General features: G+C 41.5%; 1 protein-coding gene across 1 annotated transcript; it reads left to right on the forward strand.

The window, feature by feature from the left end:
* Positions 1–757: 757 nt before the first annotated feature.
* On the forward strand, positions 758–16,512 carry sucla2 (succinate-CoA ligase ADP-forming subunit beta). The gene is made up of 11 exons (XM_056431997.1): positions 758–862; positions 3,083–3,260; positions 4,239–4,338; positions 5,063–5,225; positions 7,610–7,738; positions 9,273–9,411; positions 10,676–10,837; positions 11,838–11,980; positions 12,091–12,211; positions 13,826–13,914; positions 14,640–16,512. The coding sequence occupies exons 1-11, from the start codon at positions 779–781 to the stop codon at positions 14,712–14,714; spliced, it is 1,383 nt and encodes a 460-aa protein (XP_056287972.1). The 5' UTR covers positions 758–778; the 3' UTR covers positions 14,715–16,512.
* The last annotated feature ends 1,587 nt before the right edge of the window (positions 16,513–18,099 follow it).

Consider the following 18,099-nt stretch of genomic DNA (forward strand, 5'->3'; position numbering starts at 1 on the left):
TGGCCAACAGGATCACTGTATCTCGAAGTTCGAGTTATTCTGGTTACGGGGCTACAATTGTCGAAGCTTTTGTTGTTGTTTTTTGTTAAGATTTCATTTTTTTATACACACAAAATGATGTGAATGTTTGTGGTAATGTTAAGGAGTAAGACACAAGGTGGACATGTTAATAAACAGCCCTGAAGAAGAAGAAATGCCTATTCTGCATCTACAAATATAAGTTCAGTTTGTTAAATATGAACAATAATGACTATTTATTATACAATAGTGATTAATTTAGGTGAAAGGCCAGAATGAGGCTATATTTACACGGTGTCAAGGCCGTGACACTGATGCGTTCCCGCACGCTCTGTTAACTTTAAAAGTCAGGCATCGGTACTCTGTGTTTTGGTTGAAGAGTAAGAGAAACGACTCGCTAACCTTTGTAGTCTGGATTATTAAATACTGTGTTTTTTAAATCGTAGCTAATTTGTCAGGATGTCGTGAAGACGAGAACCGAGGGGACATGCTCATTATGTACCATATGAGCAGATACTTTAACTCATTAAATTGCCAAGAAATGTTGCATTTTATTTTAGCAAACACTATCTGATATGAATCGTAATTCTCTGTCTTCGTTTTTTTTCTACAGTAACCTAAATGTGTTTCCAGTGTCGTTTACTGAGATCCCTTTCTAGACGATCTTGTAATTTCCGACTGCATTCGAAGTCGACACCGACCAACGCGTATTTGCAGTTCACGACGCATGCGCGTCAGTTACTCCACTCGAGAGGGAGACATGGCGGCGTCCCTGATCTGCGGCCGTTTGACGGCTGGCCTGAGAAATTCAGGGGTCAGAAACACCATCAGCTCCGCTTCCAAGGTGAGTGCTTGAGTCTGTGTTGAAGCGACGGTCTCTGGCTTCCCGAGCAGGTATCCGTGAAAACGAAACACCGTCATTAAAGACAACACTTTCCCCCAAAATAACTGACGGGGTCAAATCTGGCATCAGCGCATCACCACTGGGCTGCCGTTGTTTTAGCTAGCGAGCTCTCGTGACCCAGTAGAAAACATCAGTTAACACACAAACACACGCGTATGTTTAATCCTCTTATTTCGTCACACGCTTTGTTTTTGACTGAAGTCTCTGGAGGTGAATGTGCGCAATGGATGTGCGCAGTGAACACGGGCAGTCGCAGCCCGGTGACCTCCAACCAAAAGGAGAGGCTGCAGAGCTTTTGCGTCATCGCGTTTGTCCAGTTTGCGTCTTTTGGAGGAGAGTGAGCCGGATAAATCCGCTCAACCTCGGTGAGCACCGACAACAACGGAGAATAAAGGCTGTCGCAAGCAATGATCAACAAACATGGCGTCCTGCTGGGTGCTTTTCAGAGGAGGTGTGGTTGACAAAGTCATCCAGAAAGTATTCGCACTCGTTTTCCAGCTCTGTGCTGAACACGGTCCCGTGTGGAGCGCCTTCAACCCTCATAGCTTCTTTGTCAATCGTGAGACAAGTGTGCTACGTTACCAATCACGTACAATCAATTTAATTGACCACAGGTGGACTCAGGAAGGGGCGTAGAGGCATCTCAACGATGAGCAACATCAATGGGAGACACCGCCACGACACGACACATTTCAACTATATTTGTCTGTAATATTATTTTTTTATTTAATCTTTTTCATACTCTCTTTTTGGGTTAATACCATTTTAAAACTAAAACATTAGTAGTAACATAATAATACATGGTGTACAAAAAAAACTTCAAATACAATAATTCCTATTTTGCATCGACAGATATGATGAGTTCAGTCACACTAATAATTCCTATATATTATACAGTAGTGATTGTTTTATTTTGGTGAAAGGCCAGAATGAGGCTATATTCACACGGTGGCAAGGACACTGCAGCCCTTTTATACTCGAAATGTCATTATTGGTATTCTGCGGTTGAGTTAAAGAGTAAGAACAAAAGACGTGCAAAGTTCTGCAGTCTGGTTTAGTATATATTGGCTTTTAAATAGTTAAAAAGCTATCTGATATTCTACTTTTGAAGTAGTCTATTTTGTATTGTGTTCCTATGCAGTTTACAGCAGCCTTCGTGAGCTGCAACTAGTGTTTATATGGATTTTCAGGGCTAAAGTTAGCCAGCTCTCGGTAATGTATAAACACAAATGTATACCTTGTTGCGATGTATATGAATGACATCAGCTGGCGTTTGCAACCGGAAACTGAAAAACAAAACAGTAAATGGATATCCCTCGTCTGCCCTCTGCCCAGTTTAGTCCTGACCACGAGCTGCGTGTTAGAGCTGAGAACGAGAACCAAATGTCAACCGACGCCATGAATACCTGCTCTCTCTTTCTTTCTGCCCTGTTTCGATCATTGTGTAAGTCGTTGTAGCAGAGCAGCAGTCTTTAGAGTAAACACCACCGTCACTTTACAGACCAGCGTTACTTCCTTCTGATGTTTCCCAGGTTTTGGTTATTTCCTCAGTTTGAGTTGAGAAGCACTTGGTTTCAGATCCTGAATCGAGTTTCCACCGCAAAAACTTCTCCTCTGTTATGAGGAAGTAACTTGGGATTTTGCTTTTGTGTGTGTGTGTGTGTGTGTGTGTATTTAGTGTGGAGAATCCTAACCTACAGATGCTCTTCTGCATCTTTCTGTCTGTGACGCACAGATATTAAAATGTTGACAAACATAATCCAGACATAGACTCAACAATAGTTTTTCTTATGGTCGGTTGAAATGTCTTCAATACTGATATTGCGCCGATATTAATTCAAATAATATAATTGGGTGTCTTGGACAATATGGCATTCATATTTAATTCTATGTTTATACACTATATATACTTACAAAAAAGGTTTACAATTGTAAATGAGCCAAACAATTGGCCAATACCTAAAGCCCAGCTTTCATAGTGTTCATTTTATTCTCTATTTCAGTATCAGGAATAAAAAAAGTTGGATTGGTGATTTCCTAGTTTTGATTACAATATGGTCGGCATTTTCTCAGCCAGCAACAGTAATCCAATGTTATACGACAACTATATAGTACTTGAAGCTTTCATTAATAGTTACGGATTCCACTTTCCCCGAACAGGTTCTCGGAGGTACTTCGGGTCTGTTCGGGAGCCATGTGTCCCAGCTGCAGCAGCAGAGGAACCTCTCCCTACACGAGTACATGAGCCTCGGGTTGCTGAAGGAGGCCGGCATTGCTGTGCCAGAGGGCATGGTGGCCAGCTCCCCCGAGGAGGCCTACGCTGTGGCCAAGCAGATCAGTAAGCTGCACGGAGCATGACAAACGAGGCTCATCTCATAATATTCCACATATTTGTCTGTGCAGATGATCAAAGAAAAGATTGATTTATAATCTGTCTTTGCTGAAAGCAAAGCATGAATTCTAGGAGTTTCACAAGCAGCCGCACAATAACTTTAAAATGAGCAGTTGTTGAACATGTTGAACTTTTGTTTAACATCAATAACTATCTGATCAAAGATTATAAAACAAGATAACAAATCTGACCAGACATGTGATGCTAACTTCCAGTACAAACCCGTTTTGGTAGCGAGCACAAGAGTGTCGAGGTTCGACACTCGGCTCTCGTTCTTGGAGACAAACCCAGAGTTTGACTTTTCTGACATATCATGACCTTTTTGTGAGGAGGTTTTAAATAGCAATCGGGACAGACACACTTGGTCTAAACATAGCAACCTCCTGCTTCAGTGGTATCAGTTGACATCCGGCTAACATAATCGCAGGTTAGTAGGAGGCAGCACCAATATCTCTGCTCGGCTTTACGGCGCTTCATCGTGAGCTCCAGCTCATTGTTTATCTGTCTGGTGGAGACCAGAAACAGAGCTATAAGAGAGATAATGTTTGACTTCCATTCATCAGCTGGACACATACTGTTCCTTCTGAATGATCATGTTGTTCTGTGCCTGCTCGATGTGGAAACAAGCAATTAATTCAGGTTTCACTTCCTAACGGATAACCAGTGTCTTTAACAATGAATGTTTTCTTCCTTCGAATCAATTATCATGATTTCTTAATTTGGCTGGTGAAACAAAAAAGATGGTTAAGTGAAAAATTAATCACAATTTCTTTCCAATGTCGCATCTTCAGGTTTCTTTATCTCCCCGACTAACAGTCCCAGACCCAAAGACATTCCGTAGAAAGTTATACAACATTTGAGACGGATGAGCCACGTGTCACGACGACAGCTAATAGGATTGTGTTCTTTGTGTGTGTGTGTCAGCTTCAAAGGACCTGGTGGTGAAAGCTCAGGTGCTGGCTGGTGGCAGAGGAAAAGGGACGTTTGAGGGCGGACTGAAGGGAGGAGTGAGGATCGTCTACTCGTAAGTAATCCAGCTTCTGTCGTCAAACACAAATCCATTCGGAGTGCGTGCCCTTTCGACACGGGCCAGCTGCTTGGCTCCCGGTGTTGCTGCTTGCTCGTTGCTCATTCGCTTCAGAAACGTGAAGCAGAGTCTGGTTGTAACTTTGACATATAAAGGGAAAGGGAACTGCAGTCTTAGAGCACGGCCCGTCAAGGCCTGCTACGGTCTTTTTAACACGTCCACATTTCACCATCACAGGGTCCAATAACGAGATGAAAACATTGGGAACTTTAGGCTTTTGCTTTTTATGCAACAATTGTCCCAAAAAAGTCGACTTCTTGTCTTCCTGTCGAGGAATGTTAAACCTCTGCTTTTCAAGACACACACCACATACATTAAGTTATAGCTGATGGGCTGCAGGCGTCTTTCGAGGGTTGCACTAGCTTTACGTCTATCTGAAATTGTAAAATGCCACCCACTTGCCAAATGTCACCAGTGTGGTAGCAACAACCGGCAGAGAAGCCGTGAGAACGTGGAGGAGAAGATGACAATTTAATTTTCGGCTGCATGCGAGGAACAGAAGACAGAAGGCCTCGCTGTCTTTGTTTTATTATCGAGTTACCAGAAGCTCTCTGAAAGTCACCGTCGGCTTTATGTGATATTCTTAGATTTGACGAATTAGATGCGAGAAGAAGCCCGTGTTCACTCTTCTGACACTCGTCATCTTCTTCCTCCTTTCCAGGCCAGAAGAGGCCCGAGACATTTCATCCCAGATGATTGGTCGAAAGCTGTACACCAAGCAGACCGGGGAAGCGGGTCGTATCTGCAACCAGGTGTTCGTATGCGAGCGCAGGTATCCACGCAGAGAGTACTACTTTGCCATCGCCATGGAGAGGTCCTTCCAGGTGAGGGAACACACACACAAACATTTATATACCGTGAGGCCTTCAAGGTGTATTTAAACCTCTGCGTTAAGAGGTGATGCCGTCTGTACCGTCTGCTTCAAGTTTCTGGTAATGGTGGAGATTGTTCAGAGTGAAGACGACGGTTCAGGAAGATGTCGATGTCTGTTCTTTATTAATTAGGGTACGGAAACACTGCAATTGCATACGTGATGGTATCATATTCAGTAACGAGAGATGTCCAAATAGTTATGTTCCATGGATGTAACTCGACCTTAATAAGTATGTGTGCGTTGCGCAAAGTCAATTAAATATTGTAAACTCGGATAATGTGGGGAATTATATCAAAGCACAATAAGGCCTTATTATGTACAAGACATCTGATTCTCAGCTATAAATTAAAAGCAGAGACTTGCCTTAAAAGAATATATATAAATCCATCTTGAATATTTCCTGCGTAGTTCAGTAGCTTGATGAAGGTGGTAATTGTTGCTGTTAATTTAGATCCGTCTTTTGCTCAAATGGCTGTATTAGTGGCCATCCATATACACAAGGCAGATAATCAATAAAGACGAAAAGGAGAGTGATTTTTGAGTGATTTAAGAAAAGAAAAAAGTTCATCCCTTTTTGCTGGTTGTGCTGTATTAAACCACTAGATGGCAGCACAGTACTGAAGATAAAGGTGAAGGCTTTTCCAGCACAGACTACAATGGTCTCAGGTCATGGTTTAATGCATTAATTGAGCTATTTTCTTTAGATACAGACTGTCTAATGAAGGGTTTGATCCAGTGAATCTGAGCTGTCATCGTTCAGCTGAACACATAATGGGCTTGTTGATGGGAAAGGCTTTAAATGGGATTTATTGAATAAGAAACATGCATCACTAGCAATCTGCATTTCATATTGAAATGATGGTCGAGGAATAAAAGAAAAACTTGTACTTCAAATTCTTCCCACTCGGCCTAATGCCTCTGGATCTGCCTGCTGCCCTGCTCCCAGTCCATCTCCCAAAAGCTTAGTGAAAACCGCCCCTATTGCTGGAAGAAAATTGGACATGATATCTTAGTGCTAAAAGTAACTCATATACCTTTTGAGAAGTTGGAGGTCAAGCCCAAAGACATGAACAAATAAGATTCTAATGCCATTGATCGATTACATGCTCAAAAAAAGATCAAAAGCACAGTTAAGGAAGAGTCTGAGTGGTACGATAAGAAACTACATGTGGCCCCAGATGTCTGTAGGAACTGGGATAGTTTCCTTGTTCTTCATTTTGGAGAATGTAATACAGAGGTATTGCATCCATACACAATGAGGTCATTATCATACATTATCTATTATACATGCCATAGATAATAATGATGATATTACTCATCAGAGATGTCTCCAAGCTCTTAATCTTCACTCCTACAGCAGGGAAAAGACAAAAGAAGCTATTTCACAAGTGGGCGTCTGTGGAACAAAACCTTTTGTTTCAATAGGGGAGTGTTGGAAGTAACTGTAGGCAAGGAGACTTCTAGTAACTAGGTTCACATCTATATCCAGCATCTCCACAACTTTAAGTTCGCTTATCTACATTTCAGAGAGACACGCTGCTTTACAAGTGCGCCCCAATGCGCGTGTAAAGGGCCGGAATAGGATGCAGATTTCATCACTCGTCTCGCAACTACGTGAGATCTGTGAAAATAATTGACAGACATTAATATTAATTAATTGTCATTAATATTGTTGATTGGGGGTATTTCAACCTTCAGGGAATTGTCAGAAAACGACTTTGAGCAACTGGATTGAAAAATAATATATACCGTATGTATAGTTCCTTTTTTGAGCTAGTGGAGCTTGTCCTATTATAATAAAAAATAGAGCTGAAACGCTGAGTGGATTAATAAATACATTGGCAACTATTTAGAAAATCAACTATTTGTTTGAGTCTACTTGAATGTGAGGATTTTATTTGATAATGATTTTATGATGTTTTTTAGACAACACGAATCATTGATTTCCATTCAATCATTTTCAACCCTCAAGATAAGTTCAAGTTAATGTAAGACTCCACTTTTCTTAGTATGTGGATGGAAACAGTTCCAGATGAACTGCGCTTCGCCCTGAAAGTAGACGAGATCAGGCGGCGGCGGCAGCAGAGGGCGTCGACGTAAAGCTGCGATCAAGTCGTTTCCAGAAGCCTTCAATGAATTTTCAGGAAGTCACAGCAATAATGACTTCCTGTTAGATCCGATCTGTAGGCTACTTCTAGTTTGTTCGGATAGTTTTTAATTCTTTGTAAGTATTAAGGATTCCATCCTTAATTAAATGTCACAGATTTTGTAATTAAAATGGTGCAGACACTCAACAGTGATGAACTCCTCATCACCCCCTCTTGTTTCCCACAGGGCCCCGTGTTGATTGGCAGCTCGCAGGGGGGCGTGAACATCGAAGATGTCGCGGCCGAAAATCCAGACGCCATTGTGAAGGAGCCAATCGACATTGTGGAGGGCATCAAGATGGAGCAGGCTGTCAAGGTACAATCAATAGTAGACGGAATGGAGCACGTCACTAAACACACTGAAGACGGTACAACCGTGTGGCTCGGGCTGCAGGAGAAATCGAAAAAGAGAAGGGAGTGATGCTGCATTGTGGGAGACGATGTTTAAATCCCATGAGGCTATATGTTATTTCTCAGGCAACAATTAGAAAAATAGAAAAGGAAAGCTTTCAGGGCATTTGGTGTTTTCTGTTTTTAATGTGAACAGACACGTTTAAGTGACCTTCAGCTGGTTTACGGGTTTATTTTGATTGTGGATATACAAATTCCTTCACTCCCTTAATTGTCTTTGTCTCAGTCCAGTTTCCTTCTCGTCTCACTGTCTCGTCTCAGCTTCCGTATCATTTTGTGATTTTCACTTTGGATATTGAATATTGGTTGTCATTGTGAGAGCAGAGACTCAATATATTTGACAAAGGGGAGAGGTGCTGATTGCAAAGCTCTCCAAGTAGACGGAGGTTCATTGACGTTCTTTCACTCCTTCCATTTATTTCTGTCCACTGAGACCACATTCATAGAAGAAATCTGAAGGTTTTCTGTGTTTTACAGTGACGCAAGAAGAAACTGATGTCTTGAAAAAAGTTTGTGGAATATATCCACCTCCAATTTAAAAAAAAAATCCTATTGGAGTAAAAGGTGCTAAAATTACTTAACAACTAGAGATTGTAATATACTCGACTCCAAATCGATGCAATATTAGTCAACCCTTATTACAATGATATAAAAGTGAATCTTAATGTACTTCCATTAAATAATATACTGTCAAGCTATTCCAAATGCTCACAATTCATAGGTACTAAAGGAAATATGATTGAATTGAAAAGAGAAAAAAACCTATCATGTATGTGTCTGATTAGTAACCATTGTAACTCGTACTTATATGATGTAACTTTGTTGGATTCAGCAAAAGCATTGATATAAAATACACAAAAACAATTAAAAGCAGGTCAGATGTTCTAAGTTTAGAACAGCTAATTGGGAATGACTTAATTCAAGGCATCTTTATTTGGAACATTTCATACTTATTAGAGAACAAGTTATATTAACAAGAATAATACTATTAATCAGGATGTCATTTCAGCGTCTCGTCCTCAAAATACCAAAAGGTGCGGGAGTTTCTCAAAATTCTTTTGCCAGCACTGATTGAGAAAAGAGAGAAAGTTAACTGACAGGAAAATTGAGTGTATCATTTTGTTCCATTTTAAAAACTGAGATATAATGCTGATACTGTGTGTAATGCTGAATTACATGTAAGTGTTCAGAGAAATGACTCACACAAACCATCTGCTTGACTGTTTGATTATGGGGTTTGATGTGATGGTACTTTAAATGAATAGTATCTACTCTTCAGTTTGTTTACGGATTAAACAAACAAGATGGAGCATGTTCAAGCCACCGGATGAAGACTGGAAACCCCGACTCTGTCCCACGTCCAGTCTTCATGCTAAGCTTACCAGCTGCATCTGATTCTATGTAACGTTAATAATATGAAATGTCTTGTGTTGCTGCAGGTAGCTCAGAAGATGGGCTTCCCGTCTGCGGTGGTGAACGAGGCGGCGGAGAACATGATCAAACTGTACAATGTGTTCATCAAGTACGACGCTTCCATGCTCGAGATCAACCCCATGGTGGAGGACGCCTCTGGACTGGGTAGAAACACACACACACACACACGCACACGCAGAATGTAACCATTATTGTGTGTGTGCATCAACGCCTGGTGTATCTTGTTCCTCTGTGCTATGATCTCTATAGTTTGAACCCTGTTGCACTGAGTGACATGTTCTTTCATCACCTTGAACACGTACACTGGAGTTTATTCTGACTCAATCCCCCATGCTATGTCCTGCTGCCACAAATACTGACGAGTAATAATTAATCTGCTTCTGAAAAAAGTTGAATGTCTTCACTAAGAACCAATGGGCTTGAAGACAAAAGTCTTGTTGTGATATTTTCGGAGAAGAACGACGGATAAAACAAAAGCTCCAAACTTAACCTTTCAGCTGAGCCGAGGCTCGACTTGGATCAATACGTTTGGGAGGAATTGAGCCACAAAACATCGAAGGGTCGATCTCATATTTTTGCACAAACTAACATATTGTTGGAAATGACACACACAGAGACAGAGACACACACAGAGAGAGAGAGAGAGAGAGAGACAGAGAGAGAGAGAGAGAGACAGAGAGAGAGACAGAGAGAGGTTTGAAGTGTTTTGTGAGTGATTCTTCAGTCAGTGACTCTCAGTAAATAAACATTGATGAGCTCCTCACTCAAGAATCTGAGATTTTTAAACGCACTTGTATGAAGAGGAGGCCGCTGACCTCTATGATAAATGATGACAGCTCATCAGCATCGAGCGCTGGACACATTAGACAGACATCTGTTACCTTAACATCATGTCATTTTTATATTTATCAATAATTATCAAGTCGTTGATTAATTGATCGTAGTAATAGTCAATAGATGGAGAACTAATAAACAACAATTTTCATAACCAATTAATCATTTGTTGTTTTTCTTAAGCAAAGGTTTCAAGTTTTCTTTGTTGTCTTATGATAAACTGAATATCTTGTTCAAATGTTTTTATTTATTAATCAAGGAATTGAAGAAGAGATCCATCGGATATGAATTAATCATGAGTTGTAAAGGTTCCCCACGCCGCAACTGAACCGTAACCACGAGGCGAACGAGAATAGTCTGAAATATGTGTTAATGTAGTGAACTGATGCTTAATACATGAAATTGAGTTAATCTGCTGGTTATTATTATGACTGATTGGTTTATTATTCAAATGCCATTTGACTGAAGTGTGTTCCCTTTCTGACTTTAAGACTGAAATGGAAATCTCTGTACAAATCACCACTGCTGTCTGTGACATCATCTAATGCCAGAATGTTTGTTTCACTGTCACCAGTGATGTGCATGGACGCCAAGATCAACTTCGACTCCAACGCAGAGTACCGGCAGAAGATGGTGTTCGCCATGCAGGACTGGACCCAGGAGGACCCCCGGGACCAGCAGGCCGCCAAGGCCGACCTGAACTACATCGGCCTGGATGGAAGCATCGGCTGTCTGGGTCAGTGCGCCGATAAGGTCCCAAAGACCACACTAACAAAGAAAATAATGTCCATTTGGGACAATATATATATATAATATAAAAAAATGTTGCCTCATAACCCAGATCTCTTGCCTTTTTTTAGTCCAACTATTTGTTTGATTCACTAAACTGCCTTAACAGGACCGCTCATATACTGTGTGCATATACATATATATATATATATATTTTATGACTCATAAAAATGTTACCAATGAGTAAAGAAGAATTTCAAGTCTGCTGTCAGACTAAAAAAAGAGAAAAATTGTCAGTCAGTGGTGATAAAACAGACTCAAAGCAATTAGGAAACAATGAAGCTAGCTGCTGGCGTTGTGCCATCGGAGCAGCTCCGTGCTGTGAAGGCGTGAGGAGAGAAGGCGTGAGGAGAGAAGGCGTTGACATGAAGCTGGAGGTGGCATATTACACGTGTTGTAACGGAGAGGATCCCAGACACAGAGCTGCAAGGAAGGTTGTCAAACCTCAGTGAGCCCCGATGATATGGGGAGTATTCACATGACGTTGAGTTCAGGTGTTCATCTTTGTATGGGTTGATTGACTGATTGGTTCCTCGAACGTGCCTCGTGGGGAAATGGCGTGCGTACAAGTTATTCTTGCATGAGGCACAAAGTTATTTTCTTCTATTTAAAAGTGAGACTGTTTGTTAAAAAAATTGTAAAATAAGACACATTTTAAAAACACCATGATAGTAACCAGCTGATCTGGGCACATTTCAATGTATTTGACAATCAAAATCCAATCCGTTCTCTCCTGTATTCGCCTGTGTTTGGTCACCTCAGCCGGCTGGTGTTGCGGCGCTGCTCTCCTTTACTTCAGTCCATATGCAAATAACTTATCATATTAACAAAAACTAAGCTTCTAATTTCTCTCCTCCACTGATCCTGATAGTTTGTACTGCATTCAGTGGTTTTCAAGTTTATATATTTTACTTTGAAAATGACCAATGAGCGTTTTTTCCTTCTAGTTAACGGAGCGGGTCTGGCCATGGCCACCATGGACATCATCAAGCTGCACGGCGGCACACCGGCCAACTTCCTGGATGTAGGAGGAGGAGCCACAGCTCATCAGGTGACCGAGGCCTTCAAACTCATCACCTCTGACAGGAAGGTAAGAACACACAACCTGCTGATCCCACAGGCTGTTTAATGCTCTCCCTAACGTGGCATTATTTATTATAGCGCTGCTGCATGTTCGTTAATGCTAATGTTGTGGCTCAGGTTCAGGCCATCCTGGTCAACATCTTCGGAGGCATCATGAGGTGTGACGTCATCGCCCAGGGCATCATCATAGCTGTAAGCGAACTGGAAATCAAGATCCCCATCGTAGTGCGATTACAAGGTAAATCACACACACACGCACACACACACACACACACATTATGGGAAGTCTGTCACATACAATGAACGGTAAGATTCTCACATGTCTGGGAAAACCTGGAAATCTAAAACAATGTCATGTTTAGAGCCGTGTGGAGACGAGAGAAATGCTCAGAATTTATAATTCAGCATCTTTAACCCAAATAGCGAAAATGTAAGATTCACAAGTGTCCACATCCACAGACGTCATTAGAAAAGTCCTGCATATAAATTTAAATGCACTTTGACTGAACCCTTTTTTTTTTTTTTAACTCACCCGACCTCAGCCATCAGCCTCCTTACACTCCAGTAAACTAAACACACACTGACAGACCTCACCGCCTCCAGTCAGACGGGTTAACCGGCAGCAGCTGGCAGCTCAGAGGAACTTGTGTCTGTTTGATGCTCCGACTTCAAAGTCTGGCTGCTGGAAACATGCACAGAACAATGAACCCGGCTGAACTGTGGATTATTATTATGTCTTCATATAAGCATGTGTAAATGTGCACTCTGTTGCGTCGGGGGCAACTGGTGCTCAAAAAAGTTATATGTCATCATCTTTAGATGACCTTTGATTATAAAAATGTGCAAACACAAAGATTTGGTGCAGGCTTGTTTTTGGAGCCCAAACCGCTGACATTTGTTTTTCTGCTCTTGTTTTTATATTTTAAAATCCAAAACACTGTCGCCTAAAAACTGCCGTTGCTAACGTCCTAAGTGTTCAGATGTATACTATAATATCTATATACTACAGTACATATTGCTGATTCTTCACGCATTTTAAAACGTGTCATCATGTGGTCCTGCCCGATGAAACCCTCACACCGTGTGCATAAACAGATGGACTGAGTGACACTACCTTTCCTGGCAGTTGTCGTGCATGTGTAAAATAACAGGGAATGAAATTAGACAGGTTTAAAAAACAAACAAACAAAAACTGAAATATAACTAGAATGGGCACTCGGTAGAGCGCATACCTTCGCATATCACAAGAGTGGGCATTGCATTTTGAACATTTTGGCATTAGTTGCATGCCAATTGGATAAAAATTGACCGTGCTATGGCAAAAAGAAAATGTTGACCTTTCCATGACATTTGACCCGATTGATCCCAAAATCTAATCAAATGGTCCCCGGATAATAACCAATCATCCCACCAAATTTCATGCGATTCGGTTTAAAACTTTTTTTGTTATGCGAGGAACACGCATACAAATAAATAAATAAATACACGGTGATCAAAACATAACTTTCCGCATTTTCAATGCGAAGGTAATAAGCAGAACTCTGACATGAGGAGTGCGACCTCATGTCAACTGGCAATACGCTACGTTGACCAATCGGCTCCCTCCGAGCAGACGATACCTCCTCAGACTTCATTAGTCCCCAGAATGGCAGACTATGAGTTCAGTATTTCATGGATGGATTTTGAGACTGTCGTGATTTAGCAAGCATGAGACACAATGGCCTGCCACACGGTGACTAACAAGTTTGTTTGTTTGGACGCAAATATAAACGTCTCTCCTCCGTGAGAATGTTTCACTGTCGTCAAAAACTTGCATTCGACAGAATCTTGAATTATTTTTGTCTTTTTAAAGGGACGAGGGTGGACGATGCCAAAGCTCTGATCGCTGCTAGTCCGCTGAAAATCCTGGCCTGTGACGACCTGGACGAGGCTGCCAAAATGGTACACACACACACACACACACACACACACACACACACACACACACACACACATCTTTCTCTCTAGTGTCCTTTATTCTCTGCCCTCATTTTTCTTTTTTGTCTTTTTGTTTCGTATCAACGACTTCAATCACGAGTACTGATACTAAAAAGCTATTGAATGACACAGAATTATGTTTTTTCTTTTTCTGCGATGGTCATATCTTCTTAAAAGTTGGATGGTTAAAAAGCACGATAGCTCCTTTTAAATATTCCCAATTATTTTTACATTTTTATATATATTTATTTTCTAAAGTGCTGCTTAGCCATTGGTTTCCATAATAGCTTCTGGTTCTTTTCATCTGTTAGGTGTCTTATTTAATTTGTCTAATTTAGTTTGTTTTCTACCGGCACATACGTCCTTAACGGTTGATAAAATGCCAATTACGTTTTTTTGCATCCGAGTCGGTTAATGAACAGATATTGACGTGTCCAATTACAGTTTATGAACCCCCCCGTAATACGTTTTCAAATTATACTGAAATGAATGGAAACTAATGGATTCCTCAGTTTATCTGATATATTACACAGCAGCACCGTCTTCAAACTCTTCCGCTCCAACCGTTTATGATTTGTAGTAAAGGGCAGAATAACAAGTATGGTCCTTTTATGAACGTGAATACCTGCGTTCACGTAGAAGAAGAAGAGCGGTAGTTTGACTTCACTTGACTGTCTCTCTGCTCGCAGGTTGTAAAGCTTTCTGAAATCGTCTCGCTGGCCAAGGAAGCTCAAGTGGACATCACCTTCCAGCTGCCCATCTAAGAACGAAACCTTGACCGACATGACTTCCTCACCCAAACACCTCCTCCATCGCACCCGCTCGCCACTCCACCCCAATAAACCGACAGCAAGACGAGCCTCTCGCACCTGAGAGGAGATCAAAGACGCGTAGTTTTCTCTTTCTTTTGCTGCGGCATGATGGCATGACTCTGTCCTGGTGTCCAACCGTAGAGCGCAACAGCTTTCACTCAGAGAGCGAGAGCAGCCTCCTTCTTAGTCCCGCCCTCAAGCCCTCCTCGTTTCCTCCAACCTACAAACTTAAGTTGCACTTGAGTCGATACGCACAAACCTCCACTCTCAACTCCTTCACACACAGTGAACCGTTCTGTTTAGTTCTTGCTGGGTAATGTTACTTCGCCCCTTTATTAACTTTTTAGAAGAATAAAAGCAGAGCAGCTGAAACCTTTTCAAGCCGCGTTCACCGGCAGTATTTAGTGTTTTCAGTTGGGGTCAAATGAATTGACTGCTGATTGTCGTTACATCAAGTTTGACTGAAAAGGCATCAGGATGACTGTAATCACACTACTTTCTTTAACGCACACAGTTTTGTACGAGTGCCTTTTCAGTGTGTTGTCTCAAAGAATAAAAATCTAATTTCATCGAACACAAAAGTTGCGTCAGAGAATGAGCAGTTTTCCCCCCTGAAGACGCCGCCATGTTATTGTTCTTCCTCCTGTAGACGGAAGTGTTCAGCAGCCGGTTCCTACTGGTCAAAGAAAAGCATCTGAATATTAAGAATTATTATAAATTAAATTATTATTATTACAAATATTAGATTTTCAGTGTTGGTGGTTCAGCCGGACGACAGCAAACCTCCGGCATGAAGTCGTGATGGATGAAGACGCTGTTTGCCCTCCGCTTTGATCTCGCCACATTTGTCCATCTGTAGTCCGAGATGTGGCGCCGGTGGCCCGCGGCCTATTGGTCCGTGCACGGATCTGTGGCCAGTATTGATGGAGGGGAGTTTTTCGTGCGGTCGTGTAGGAACAGAGGTGACGCGTGTCTGATTTATGATGATTTAAAACCAGTCAAATGAATTATTCAGTGTTCCCGCTCCCCAGAGAAAAGCCCCGAGGGAGGAACTCAAAAGTCGAAGCCGCGCGGTGTGATGTCCCGAGTCCACTTTGTCTCCCGCTCCGTTAAATAAGGAAACTCACTCGTCTCGGCGCCATCGCAGGATTGGAGATGTGTTGACCGCTGGCCTGCTTAAGTGGAGCGTGCGTTATCCTGTTAGCCAATGAGGGCGCACTAGGCTGAGGTGCAGGCGGACGCTCGTGAGTCGCATCTGTTTCTCCACCCACCGGTTAACACGATGCGCTTGGCGAGTGGTTAGGTTGGCCCTCTTTTTAAAGAACTACTGCCAGGTTTTTTTTCCCTTTTGCGTGACTAAAGTTACAAGAAATGCTGGAGATCTGTGTTCATGCTTATTTATTGTGTCCTGAGTCCCGTTGGTTGAACAGGGACGTCCACAATGGCTTCCACGGTACCTTCAGTCTGCCATCATGCCACACACCGGGAGACATTTCCTCTTTCTTTGTTTCTGGATGTAATATTGAACCTTTGGCCGCCTGTGACCTCTCACACGAACGAGAGAATGACTAGTGATTTCTTTCCCCTCCTCCTCTTCCTCCTCCTCCTCCTCCAAGCAACATTGTGAGCTGTACATCAATTGTTATATCTTGTAAATAACCAAACTGATGTTCTCTCACTGTACCATATTTATGCTCCTTCCAAGGGGTAAATACAAAGGAAGAAAACAAATAAATACAGAGAACACCAATGTTTTTGTCGGTTCTTCTACCCGCGTCTTGGTTTTACATCAACGAAGACGTCCACTCGTCCGTGTTACGGAACATTTCGTAAATACCGTCATGCCACAAATACTCTGGAAGATCAGGATTCTAAACAATCAATTTGTGACATCATCGCCACTCAAACATTTACTAACAGACGCGTTTTGAGCGGGGAAAACTGTGTTTTCTGCCAAATAGAACCGATGATGAGATGCAGCCCTAACTAATTTATTTATAATATAACTAAACCGATTTCTCTTGAAATGTGTTGATATTTGCACGTATAAAGTCCACAGAGGCAGCGACGTTAAACTGAAGCTGAGACAAAAATGTAGCTTTCAAAAGGAGTGAAATTAAAAACCAAAAAACCACCAGAGACGTCTGGACCAGCAACACATTGGCTGCCCAAATACGACTGAAGACATTTAGGGGCAAAAACCTTCCAATTCTCAATTATTTGCATAACTTTACCACATATTTGTCTTTTCACGGAGTTCAGCTTCAGGCTTTTTCTTCGACACTGACCCAATGTTGAGTCCTTTTTAAACTGAAATGACGAATATCGAAGAACCAGAACTTGTCTATGAAATCATTTATTCTTGCAAGAAGAGTCACCGTTACACGGAGTAGACGTTGAAAGATCCTGGGACGTATAACAGCCTTCATCCTTTGTGACGACTCGTCTCCACAAGTGATTGTTCCTTTGACAAAGGGTACGGGGGATGGTATGCAACATGCTTAGTAACCTTTACAGGACAAGATGATTTACATAGCGACAAAGATAATATAACTAAGAATATATAAAATTCCCATCACAACACAACCAGTTACTTCATGGATAATCTGGAGATGTTTGACTGCAGAGAGCCTCGGACTGCTGGATGGTCGGGCCACAGAAGAGAAGAAGAACAGCTGGTTTTAGTCACTTGCCACAACACACACACACACACTCACACACACTAGGCTTTGAAGACCTTGCTCGAGCCTTTTTTTATGGCCACGATTTCTTCTTCTGTGACACAAAGGCTCGACTTCTTTCTTCAGCTAGAGAAGAAGAGACATTTTTTACTTGCTGCCATGTTATTCGGTAGCTGAAAAGGCCACAGAGACAGAAAACCTTGTCCTGAACAAATCTTTTTTGTATTACTTTGTAGAATGTAGAAGGATGCCCTCATAAGTGAGAAAACTGCTCACAATCACGAGAGCCCAAAGTGACACCGTAACAATGTTGATTTTGTTCAAACCTCAACATTATTACCAAGACACAGAACTGTTTCTATTATTAAAAGGAAAAGGGAAAAAATGTGTACATGAAAAAATGGTGGAAATTAATTTTCAATCAACTAATCGATTAACCTTTTAACCATTTAAATGTCTTTCTCTCTCCAAGTTGTTTTAGTAGCTCCCCTCATCATAACACTTTATTTCTCTGATTTGAAACAGACGAAGGACATCGTCCTGCTGATACAGACATCGGGTCAGAAAACACATATCGAAAACATTTATTGGTTTATGTAAAATGAAAAAAAATTAAAATGCAGATATATTAGAATTTCATAAACCCAATATTAGCC

The sequence above is a fragment of the Pseudoliparis swirei genome, chromosome 2, assembly GCF_029220125.1.
Source record: "Pseudoliparis swirei isolate HS2019 ecotype Mariana Trench chromosome 2, NWPU_hadal_v1, whole genome shotgun sequence".
Classification (NCBI taxonomy): Eukaryota; Metazoa; Chordata; class Actinopteri; order Perciformes; family Liparidae; genus Pseudoliparis; species Pseudoliparis swirei.

Coding starts and splice junctions, on each gene's coding strand:
- sucla2 (XM_056431997.1), top strand. CDS start 779: ATGGCGGCGTCCCTGATCTGCGGCCGTTTGACGGCTGGCCTGAGAAAT. Junction 5,226..7,609: donor CCATGGAGAGGTCCTTCCAG/GTGAGGGAACAC, acceptor TGTTTCCCACAG/GGCCCCGTGTTGATTGGCAG. Junction 9,412..10,675: donor GGAGGACGCCTCTGGACTGG/GTAGAAACACAC, acceptor CACTGTCACCAG/TGATGTGCATGGACGCCAAG.